The sequence below is a fragment of the Corvus brachyrhynchos genome, unplaced genomic scaffold (genome assembly GCF_000691975.1).
Source record: "Corvus brachyrhynchos isolate BGI_N302 unplaced genomic scaffold, ASM69197v1 scaffold10, whole genome shotgun sequence".
Lineage (NCBI taxonomy): Eukaryota > Metazoa > Chordata > Aves > Passeriformes > Corvidae > Corvus > Corvus brachyrhynchos.
This window is the reverse complement of record NW_008236180.1, coordinates 1,046,679-1,058,744: the sequence shown is the minus strand read 5'-3', so window position 1 is coordinate 1,058,744 and position 12,066 is coordinate 1,046,679. Positions and strand designations below refer to the sequence as shown.

The 12,066-nt window shown below is 42.7% G+C and overlaps 1 protein-coding gene across 1 annotated transcript in view; it reads right to left on the bottom strand.

Annotated features, from left to right (window-relative positions):
* Nucleotides 1-12,066, bottom strand: part of TOP1 (topoisomerase (DNA) I) — a 66,263-nt gene that overhangs the window by 31,377 nt on the left and 22,820 nt on the right. Inside the window, exon 2 of the mRNA XM_008633615.2 lies at nt 6,048-6,150. Coding sequence (XP_008631837.2) covers nt 6,048-6,150 — 103 coding nt within the window. The remainder of the gene's footprint in view (nt 1-6,047; nt 6,151-12,066) is intronic.

The following is a 12,066-nucleotide window of genomic DNA, read 5'->3' as shown; positions in this document are numbered from 1 at the left end:
TTGGAGGGATGGAAATCTCCATCTCCCAGAAAAGCTCCCTCGGAAATGAGCCGATAACAAAAGCCTCAAGCAACAATCCTTAGAAGAGGAACTTCTTTTTTTCTCCCAAAGCAAAGTAAGTTGCTCGCATATTAACTGCAGTCAAGCTGAGCTGCTTTGGTCTTTCATTTGGCTCAGATACACATGTGAGCCTACAGTGAACACGATTTAACCACCACACTAATCTCAAAAGAAAAGAGAAGGCAACAGGATGCCATCCTTACCCTGAAGATGGAGTTTCAGCCTTCTATCAGAAAGCTATTTCCAGACAACCCCAAAGCTATTATTAGGAGGGACTGGGAACAATTTAAAGATCAGAAGTCTATCTTCCTGGCCAATTCAAAACTGGAAAAAAAAAAAAAATCACTTTTCTTTAAAGAAACCAAGCAAAACGGTCTCAAGATCACATGCACACTGCTAATTTTATCTTGAATTCATTGTTCAGGGCTCTGTGAATCCTTTGTTACCTTTCCTGCACATACCTCTCGGCCAACAAGCCAGCTTGGAGTCATGGAAGTAGGACAGCAAAACCCCCGAAAGACAGAGGGGAGCTTCAGGGGAAGTTAGCCTGAAAACAGGACAACTGGATCATAACAATTGCTCATACCCATCCCTGCTGACAAATTAAGATCTTCCTTCTCACCTAGACCGCTGCAGTTGCATCACTGCAACAGAACTCAGAGTTATACCTCTTGAAGGTGTTTAATGCTGAAAAACCTGCACTGTTTGTGTTTTTATAAGGCAACCAAGTGTAGTGGGAGATCCCATTAACACAGGCAGAACAAGGGATTACATCATCGACAGGTGTATCATGGTACTACTGGCTTAGTTCAGACCAAGGCCAGGTGAGCACACCTGAAGCACTCCATCCTTTGTGCCAGCTTGCTTACTGCCTTCCATATACAGTTTTACTGTGAACAAGGACATCCAAAGGCTGTGGAGAGCTCAGGCTGAAGCAGACGAAGCAGAAAACGCATCAGAAGAAGCCATTTCCCTTGTAAGCACGGATATATTTGCCAATGAGGATGCCTGCAGGAGAGAGGAGAGGGAGAGGAAGGGAGCCCAGGCACCTGGCAGCAGCTGCTCAGGCCGAGATCACATGGGAAAGTCACAAGTGGAAAGTGTTTCCAAAGAACAGCAGATGTGCAGATCACAGCTTCCTCCTTCAAACTGCAACAGCTTCGCAGTAATTTAACACTGCATTCTTCAGGTGCCATTTATGTACGTTAATAATCCCTTCCCAGGCCCTTTCCATTCCAGCTTCAAAACCACAAGCTGGGAAGGATGCTTTATCTAAAGTGTCTCTTATTTCCTCTCTCTGCTGTAATTAGCTCGTGACAGGGAATCTGCTACTAGCGAGTGCCAGAGCCGGCTGCCATCGGAGCTGTGCCTGCTCGGGAGCTGCTGCAGCACAACTGAAGCGTAAAATAACAGGGAGTTGTGATTTCAGTGCAGCCCAAAACCACGATGGGGACAGGGCACAGGTGACACAGCCCGCGTCTCGTTTGACGCAATACAGTATTAATGGAAACTGTGATCACATCCAGGCTAATGCACACCAAGGAAGAGCTGCCTGTGCAGGGAGCACTTCCAAAGCAGCAGCACCCCAGGGAAGGCCAGGTTTTCAGCTGGCTTGCAGGATATTATGCTGTTAGAGGGTTATCATATGGAATTACAGGGAATGAACATGTGAGCCCCAAAGGTCCTGCTGGGTTTCCAGCAATGCAATAAAACAACCTGAAACCATTCTTCCCAGTGGTGAAAGGAGTCTTTTCACAGATAACAGATCAAGCCTTCAGCAAGAGGAACAAGATGAAAATCGGGACTAACCAACAGCTGATAAAAACTTTAGGAATTAGAACAATATTCACACAGCGAAATGAAGATCATGCCTAGCACACGCTTTCCATGGAGAATTAAGAAGACTACTAAAAAGCAACAATTTTTACTACTGGAAAGCACTGTCACATTAGAAAACTGTTCGAGGTGAACTGTGCACTAAAATGGGGTAGAAAAACAAACCCAGCTGTGCTAGCAAACAGCAGGTGTGAGGTCTTTTAAAAAAATTGCCTTTACCCCTACACTGGGTATCCCTGCCTCTTCCTGCCCCCAATGCACACCATTCCAAGCAGATCAGGATCACATAATAAACCAGAGGAGGTGTGCAAGAAATCTGACCTGAAATTTATCTTCACCCATGGCTAGCAAATGCCCGGAATCTGTGTTTTTCCTAGCAAAACCATAAAATTAGAAGATGCCAGTGAAGATCAGGTCTGTGAATCCTTTCTGTGTTCCATGCCTCGGTTCATCCCAAGCTGTGATCACAAGAGGTTTTAGTAAATGAAGGAAATATGCAATCTGACAGAAGATTTTCTTCCTGCGGCTCCGGTGCTTGTCACGCTGACAGCACGGCTCAGTGCTGCAGAGCAGCCTCTCCGCTCCCATTCCCTGTCACAGCCAGCCCTGCCCTCCTCAGGCTCCTGGCAGCCCACTCTCCCTGCAGAGAGCCCAGGACACCTGGCAAAGAGACACCTGTTACTGCCAACACTTCCAACCCGCTCCCTAACAAGGCTTGGCTTCAAAGGACCTGTTATTCCATTATTATATGTGGTCCACTTGTCTGAAACACTCAACTCCCACAGATCAGAAACCTACTGCCACATGGGATTTGTTTCGTTTTATTTTTATAACCACTGACATTTATATTTAATGGATGTGTATTAGATTTTTGTTTGGAGACCAGGAAGTATGGGGCTAAAAAAATGAGCAAAAAACCACACTTTTTTGGATAGTGATGTGGATTTATTCCCTGATGCAGACTGTTCTTAAGTGGGCTTTGCATTTTCTTTCCTTGAGGGGTGACGGGAAGGTCTGAGGCACACAAATGTTCTCTCCCAGTTTACTACAGCTGTAAATGAGTGGTTAAGACACAGAAGTGTCATCTTGTGAGTGGGAGAGGAGGAAAGCAAGAACCAAAATTAAGAAGTTCTACATACCACTCCACACACTTCTGTCATATGAAATCAGAATTGTCTATTTTAGGTATTTCAGAGACTTATCTTGGCAGTTTAGATCCTTCAAAGTCTGGATACAGGAAACATTTATTCTCCTGTACTGGAGATGTTCTGTCTTCTTGATGCAGGTTTTATTTTAAAAGCTTTTTTTAAGTATAGGACAGGAAATGAAACTGTCAAACGATTACAGACAGACACAAAAACTATCTGCTTCAAACACAACCACACAGTGCTCTTAACTGTGCCCAGTGTGCACTGTGCTTCTCAGAATGCAATCAGGGGCTCTTCACACACCACGGATAAAATGTCACAGAGGCACCAATTCAAGTCTCCCAGAAAACAATGGCTTCAATTTCTGCTAAGGCACCATTCAACCTTTTTTGAGAACTACCAAAGATACAGCACAGCTTTTGCAGTAACACAGCAGCTTTTCAGAAATACAGAATGGATTTTGTGAAGATTTACATGCAATTCTAGAAATCTAAGATCAACTTTTCCAAAGGATTAATTTACAGCCTATTATCACAAGTACTTTAAAAATTCTTCATAGAGATAAAAAACATTAAAACCCCCCCCCCTCCCCTTACTGTTTCCTTGAGATTTTTTCATTAATTTCTACCAGAATCATGGCTATTTTTCACTTGTTTCTCATTGTCAAAGGAGAAACTTCAGTACAAACAGGCAGGCTTTTTTCCTTCAAACAACGGTCACCTAAAATCGGATTCTCACAGACATAACTTACATTTATGGAATTGCATGGGTGACAGCTGAATCAAAGGATTTAGGGAAGAAATGTTTAACTTTCAATTATTTCTATGAAGTTTTGTTACAAGTCTGCTGTTTTTACACAGCAAGAAGCCAGATATCCTGTGCATGACTGAGCCTGAATGGGACAGTGAAGATTTTGGAGAACTCCTAAAGGAGTGATCCAAAGAGGATCACAGGCATGTCCATGTACGTTACCTTCCCAGAGAACCACCTTCAAGACCGAATCTCAAGATTCAGCACTATAATACATCAATTTTTAAGGTGGCAGCTTTGAAAGCAGAGTGTGCACTCAGCCTGGGAGAGTCCTCCCTTGCGAAGGAACCTGAGGGGCAAAGCATTACTTGTGTAATGCCTCCTCCAAAATGCCTTGAACAAACTGCCTGCACATGCATGCACTCAGCCATGCCACCCACAGAGAGCGACCTTTTTTGGGACCCCAGGATGCAGCAGATTCTGTGTTCACAGGACACACAAGCACTTAACAGAGACATGAAAACAACTGGGAGCATTAGGCACCGTGCCTAGAAAATGTGATGCGTTTCCCAGAGGGATTTCAAGACAACATGGTAGGGAGGAAGGAAGTACTTCAAGACAAGGCATGATTACATATCACCTCCTGAGCTACACCTCGCAAAACATCACAGCCATTCTATCTTCTTTCCACTGTTTTGGTATTTATTGTTTGCAAAATCAGCTTCAAGTTATGAACCATAATTAGTTCTTCCAGTTAAAAACACGCTGACCATTTCCAACTCCTACACAAACGAAGTCAAAGCATTAATGAATTTGGGAATTTAAAGACAGTGCTTACACTACTCCTTACAAAAGAATGTGCTCTGCTAAGATTGCAGGAGAATGGTTTTTCAAGTGAAGCAATGAGCATTTGGAAATGTGAGGCAGTCAGTTTTGGGGTGCATGATTATCAGGAAAATGAAAACTAGAAATCAAGGCAATACAGACGTGTGAACAAAGGCAAAGAACGTGTCCAAAGTATTTCATCCTTGTGAGAGCCAGCAAATTCAAGTTATTTGGCCTAGGGTTTTTTCCCCATCAATCATTTACTTTCGAAAAAAAAAAAAAAAAGACACATTATGGAACAGTAGGCTTGTGCAACTTCTCAAAAGATCACAGAAAATTCAATTCAAGTATGAGCCCAATAAAACAAACCCACTACTCTGCACAGACTCCCTCTTTCATGCTTCTTTTTAATAGGAATCATTGTTAACACAAGCTTTTTTGTTCCTTTTCGGACAGTGCTATCACAGTTGCAGAGCAATTACTTAATACACTCGTTTGCCCACAGCATAAACACTGTCTGTCATTCCCAAGTGCCACACCAGAAACTCTTCCTCCAGGAACTGTTTTTTCCAAGTTTTGCTGGCAGTGTAGGCTCCATGACACTTGTGTGTCAGGAGTTACGACGGAGGAAACTTCTCTGAGTAACATCCTGCCTGTGCGTCGTACTCTGCCACACCAAATCATCACACAGACCTCCACATCCCAGTTCCTGCAGCTCACAGCCCAGGCTAGGGAGCAACTAGACCATGGAATTCACCAGCTCAAGAGCTACAGGCTATCACATCAGCGTGGTGACCTGGCAAGTGACTGGCATCAAACACCTTCCCCGTACAGTGGCAGTGTAGTGCATAAATCACATCGGACAAAAGAGCACACGATCCTTTGGAATCCATCTAACCCAGCAAGTTTCCCAGTGTTGCCTCACACAGCTGAGACATTCAGCCACTGTGGTGGCAGGCCAAGGATAGCACCATCATTCTGAGGGACCATCTTTCCAGGCACTTCTAATTATGAGAAGGCTTAGTAGCCACATGGGGGTCACTATGCTAAAGCGGTGGGGGTTTATAGCAGCATGGAAAGAATGCCACATTCCTGACAAATGACTGGAACCACACACAAAAGTTTATGAACAAAAGCAATCAATCTGCATGAAGGTGAGGCTGAGCTAGTTTTCTACACCTTTAGCAACACTAAGCTACAATAATCTTTTATGCATTAGTATCAGCTCACATTTGCAAGATACACAGCTTCAGCCACCCACATGGAAATGCAGGCAATGACAAAAATCAGGCTTAAAGCACCTACACTTATAAAAACCACACTCAAAATGTAGCAATTCCATACTCATTTATTATCAGAGTAATTCTTGTAAGACTGCACATTCAATGGTGTTTTAGCCTATGAAGACTTCATCCACTTTTTCCTCACCTATTACTGTGCTTGGACTTTTCCCGGTCTTTTTCCTTGTCCTTCTTGTGCTCTTTGTGCCGGTGTTCTCGGTCTTTGTGTTTATCTTTGTGTTTGTGAGAATCTGTAAGCAGAGAGGCAAAACAAAAGAAATTAAATTGGGAGAAAACTCCACACCTCCCTCGTGAACCTCTGCATTTTCCCCCACCGCATTCTAGTATTTCTGTGATTCAAAATTTGTAACAAAAATCTTGGTTTCAGAGGTCCTAAATGGATTCATTGTTCCTGCAGCACAAGTTAATTCATCTTGGCAACAGCTGCATTTACATGGTCTTTAGTTCAACGACCTTTAAATGCTTTTTAGACTCTGAAGAAATGCAATCCTTCCATTAACTAGGTACCTATGGATACAGCAAGTTCAACCTTCTTTGGCACACAGGCAGCCTGGCTTCCTATGCCTCCTAAGCATTCTTGCTGAATACACAGAAAGGATATAGGAACAAAGCATAAAGCTGAGGCGTTAGGCCTGTTGAATCCCAAAATTTAAGATTTCTGCTTCCGCAAGTCTTTAATCTTGACAAAGCATCCCTCCCTTCTCTGAATTAAAACCATTTTATTCTTATCCCCAACAGTACATACTGTGACAAGCAGAAAGCAAGGAAAATGGGGAGTAATGGCAGAAGATGAAAAGAAAGGGTGAAAAGAAGAGGAGCGAGAATTCTCTCCTCCTGCTTCTCTATCACAGGACACATTTACCTCCCTCCGATAGCAGCCCCACCAAGAAAATCCAACCTGACAGCTGTAATGAGCTGTGTTGGTGGTCACCCACCTACACAGGTCAGGGCTGGTCCCAATTATGCGACAGGTCAGAAATGGGAGTTGGCACTCAAGTGACTCTATGGGAAAACAGTAATTTTACTGCTATCAGTTCCTACTCTGAGTGACACTTCCCATCCTCAGTGACAACTGTGCTGTACAATGAAGTCCTTTAAAGCACCAAGGCAATGAATTCAGCAGACAAAAAGAGCAACATAGTAGAATTGTAAATAAAGCCATTTACAAGCATTTTTTTACAAGTATATTAAAAAGAAGCTGAGGCGGAACTAGCACCTCAAAACCACCTCAAAAGGCCATTTACAGTCAAGGTCAGTGTGATGGGAGGAATGTGTGCAACACCCGAAGACTCCCCCCAGGTTTTGTTTTAACATGCTACTCAAAAGTAACCAAAGTTAAGCAGATTCTTCAGCAAACCTAAAAGCTGTGCTGACTTTGGCAACTGTTTTTCAGATACCAGTGCTAGAATTTCCACCAAAGATCTTGGATGTAAGGTATTAATGCTTAATTAATTGTAAAGATGCTACCATGCCTCTAAAAAGAATCCTATCCCTGCACTAAGAATAGGAAACTGCAACAAAAGGATTTTGTGACTTTCACAGTCACATGGCAAATGCACTGCAGAGCCAGGAACAAAACCTCATCCTCCTGACTCCAAGTCTTTCGCCACAAATTCATTTTTCTCCTTAAATGACACCAGCTCTTATAACCTCAACATTCAAATGGATTTAGAAGAAACATTCCCACAGAACATGATTTTAACCTCCTGCTTTCTGTAACTTCAGGGTTTGCTTTCAGACACCTGCAGAAAGACAACATAAATCAACGTGGGAATGCTGACATTCAAGCCTCCAAGTTCTGCACCTTTCCTCCATCCTCCTGAACTAGGCGATGTTTCCTAGTGCTCTGGCATACACAGTGCACCATTTCAATCACAGGACTTAGTTTTCTGTGTTTTGATACACAGGCACGTGGCAGGTTATGTGGAACATTTGGTGTTACAGCACAAAGCACCCAAGAGTTTTTGAGTACCTAAAGAGCAAAATCTCTTTCGCAGCAGGCAGAGTCTGCAGGCATCTCTCGCAAACTGTGTGGGGACTGGACACCCACACGCTCTGAACTGCAGAGAAGCAATTTCTCTGAGCCCTTCTTCCCACCAGGACAACACACATTTCACTGGCAAAAATGTTTTCGCAGTGCGTTTCACACTTATGATTCTTCAGTTCAGCCAGGAGCTGGAAGCTCTGGCTGTTTGCAAACTGCCTGGGGTTTATTCCACAGAGGGTTTACTCACTGATTCCCACAGCCCCGGCTGCAGCAAACAGCAGCTATTTACACTTGATGAATAGGTAAATTGCGAGAGAAACCAGCGTGATGCTGTACACAGAGCTAAGTACAGTCACTGTATAGCACACACACAATCAATTTTTCCTATCGACCAATCAATGGAAAACGTGTGTGACTGTGCTCGGTGCTACTCTCTTTAAGAACTTAGAGCCACGCAATGACTTTTCTCCAAGAAAAGCAGGAAACAGAACAGTTTACCTTGATCACCAGATTTCATTGCAGCTAAATTGTGCTTTACAGCTGAAATTAATATTTACTCTTGGAAAGCAGTTCCAGGAATATACCCTAGAAGTGCTGGAGCTGGATATCTGTTTCCTCAACCCTTGGCTGTACTTACAATGATTTGGTATTTTCAGACAATTAAAAGCAGGTACTGCAGCAAAAAAAACCCACAAAAGCTTGACCAGTTAAACTAGCTCTGCTTGCTAGGATTTGTTGCCAGACAGCTTTTCTTTACTGTCTACTAAGGGACTGCTAACAGGAACGTCTTCCACAGAGCTGTTCTGGCTCAAAGGCTGGGGAATGACAGGTCCCACGCATGGCTCAAAAGGAGAAGACAAAAGATGTCAAGGTAGAGCTACCTGGTGTCTCTCAATATGAACAACACTTCAAATTTAGTGCTTCCATGGAGGTCTACCTCCCAGCCATATCTCCTAAGGATTAAATTATTCTGGAATATTTGCCTAGTATTCAAACTCCACGGTGCTGCTTTCTGACACAATGGCATGAGGCAGGTTAAGAATGAAGACTTCAAAAGAGTTTATTAAATAGTCTTGAACTGACATATGCATGTCCTCAGAAGGCATTAAAGCTCTTGGTCTTTCTTTTTTTGTTGAGGGTGGAACTGGATGAAATTCAGGAGACTGGGTCATTAAAAAGCACAGGATTCTTTTTTTTGGCATTGTACACAAAAATGCTTTGTTCCAGACTGGCTTTATCTAGGGGTCCAAGCCAATGGTTATTTGGTGGCTGACATGAAACAAGTTAAAGCCATTTCACTCCCATTTGTGTAGCCACTTCCCCAGAACCAGTGCAGCGTCACCTCCGACTGAACTACACAGGCAACAGGTGAACGAGTTGGGAACGGGGCCACCTCACTCCAAGCCTCATCAGCACACAGGCAATCAATGGGAAGTGCTCCTGTCTGTAATGTATCATCCTCGATATATTTAGCATATTGATTCCTAGAAGAATCTTCCAGCCTCCAGTAACTCTCTCCCAGCTTGCTGCCAATTAGCAGTTGACTAAGGCCAGCCTCACATCAGCTATGGAAAGAGGTCTGACATTATCACACATTCAGATTTGTTTCCTGCCTTTTATGTCTTCCATTAAGTATGTCTGTTCCCTCTAACACTAAACAAGGAGATAAATACTATTCTTTCTCCAAGACCATTAGCAAAATCCACTGTCTACTGTGAGCAAAGTTTAAACCCCCAAAAGCTTGTGTGATATTTAAATATTTCTGAAAATGCAAAGTCTCTCTCTTCAGCACAAGGTTACAGCGGGGACAGGGGTTATGCTCACTGGGCAAGGATCCATTACCCCTGAGGCTTTCCCTTCAGTATCCTCTAACTCAAACAGAGCTTTTGGCATCTCTTCTGTTCTAGAAAGCTTGATGTCTCTGGCACTGGACCTCTGTCTGTTAATGCTGAGCCTGGTATGTCTCCAAAAGATTACCACAGTCCCTGTACTATTCTTGCCATTCCCCTGTACCTCAAACAAATCACGAGCAGCTCTGCATTTTTGTAGGGTTGATTCATCTTTTAACTCTGTTAGATTACAAGGACGCTGATTTAAGGATGGGAAATTCTAAGCACTTTTGGTCTGTGGCTCTGTGTTGTTCCCCCCTCCGCCTTCGCTCCAGCGCTGAGTCCCTGGGGAAAGGCTGAGTCATAACCCTATTTGCAATACTTGTATATGTGTCTGCCTGGAACAGGGCAGTTTTACTCTTTATCCAGGAACGGAGCTGTAAAAGGTCAGGCATCTCCAACTGCAGCATGGCAAGAACAGGGATGAAGTCAAAGAAAGCCTCCTCCAGCAGGCTGTTGTCACCTGCAGAGTCCCAACAGACGGCAAAGGTGAGCGGTCCCCTTTCATAACAAGGACAACCCTTGGCTTAATTAGTCTGCTGACAAAACAATTATGTGGGACTGTGATGTTTTAATTCATGAGCCAAATTCATTTGCCTCAAAACCACTTCTGAACACCTGTCTCTGCACAACTCCCAAAATACTACTTACATGTCACAATCAAGGGAAGTCAGGCTACTTCCTACATTAATATTTCAGTTTTGACAGCAACTTTTCTAATAAAATACTGAAATCCGAGAGGGGCGTAAGCTCTTGTATGCCCAACCAGTACAGCTGTCAAGAGAGTAGTGTTGGCACATGATACAGGATGCTACAGATGCCATTTTATCCCACTCCCACCACCCACTTTTATTTCTCTTCCATCATTTTGCATTAGAAATTTTTTTTTTTTAAAGAACAGAGGAAAAAGATGTGAGCACAATCTGGCTCCTTCTAATTTTTCCCCAATTAAGTGAGGTAGCTGGCAAATTAACACCTGGTAACCTCAATTTCTGGTCAACAGTAGCTTTTCCAGATAAATATTAGCCTTTCAGATTTGCTGTCTTTCTGTTCACCTTCTTCTAAGTTTTTGTGGGCACAATCTGAATAGCTCATTAACCTGCTTACAGAGAGGTTTCTTTGTTCTTTTAAAATGTTTTACTAGATTCTATGGACAAGGACTTTTTGTATTTTCCTTCTGGTTCCAGAAACATCCCAATTTCTTTTCCTCTTGCTAGAAATACCTCTGATGCTTGTGTTTAATCTGCTTGAAGCATCATCTCAATACTTCTCTACATTGATGTCCAGAAAGGTGATTTAAGCTTTCTGGATTCCTGGGATTGCAATCTGTGCCCAAAATCTGAGGACACAGCATGAAAAATCCATCTTGTTACCAACTAAGGAAAACATTTTTAACTTCTTGTTATTCCAGTAACACTTCTACTTCAGATGAGTGGCCGAAATTTCTGCCCTGAGTTAAATGCAGTGCCTCAGTGTTAGTTACGTGTTACAAGAGAAGCAAACGGGCTCTCAAGGATTTCAGGATCACTGGTGTGTACGAGTACAGGGCTCTCTCTTGTACTCAACTTGAAGCATGAGCAAGAAACCCTTTGCTATTGGCAGAGAGGAAACCAGCAGGGTCTTTTCAGCCTCTCTGGAAAGTAGAAGAGAGTCTTAAAAAACACTTCTCCAGTTCCACTGCTAAATTATGCAGCTGAAAGTGAGGTAACTCTAACACTGGATTAGGTTCAAAAGCCGGTCAAGTTCAAATACTTCCTGTCACTGGAGAAATCATCAGTCCCTTCATGTAAGACCACGTATTCCACAGCAGCCTCTTTACTAGTTAGGCTGAATTCTTCTCACTGGTTGTGATGCAACAGTAAGCAAAGCTTGAAGTCTCTTTATTATTGTCTAAATGAAAGGATTTTACTGATTTGTTCCCTCCCCTGCAGGCTCTCCTTTTAAGCATGCATCTTAAAATGCAGATTATCAGAAAAAGGTGTCTTACTTTCAAGCTTGGTTTTTTTTTTTTTACCATTTATTTTGTCAAATCATACTACTTTTAGAGTTTTAATTTCTTACATTTTGTATATAAAGGCTACTATTAAAATGACCGCAGTTTAGTTGATGAAATGATGCCAGAAAGGGTTATGAATGTTCAAACATGTGAATGTAGTCCAAGGTGTCTAAAATATTATTCATGTTCCTGGCAAAGAACACATACTTTTGCCCTTGGCATCTGACCAGAATGGTCTAGTGTTGCAGTAACTTTTACAATATACAGATACCAG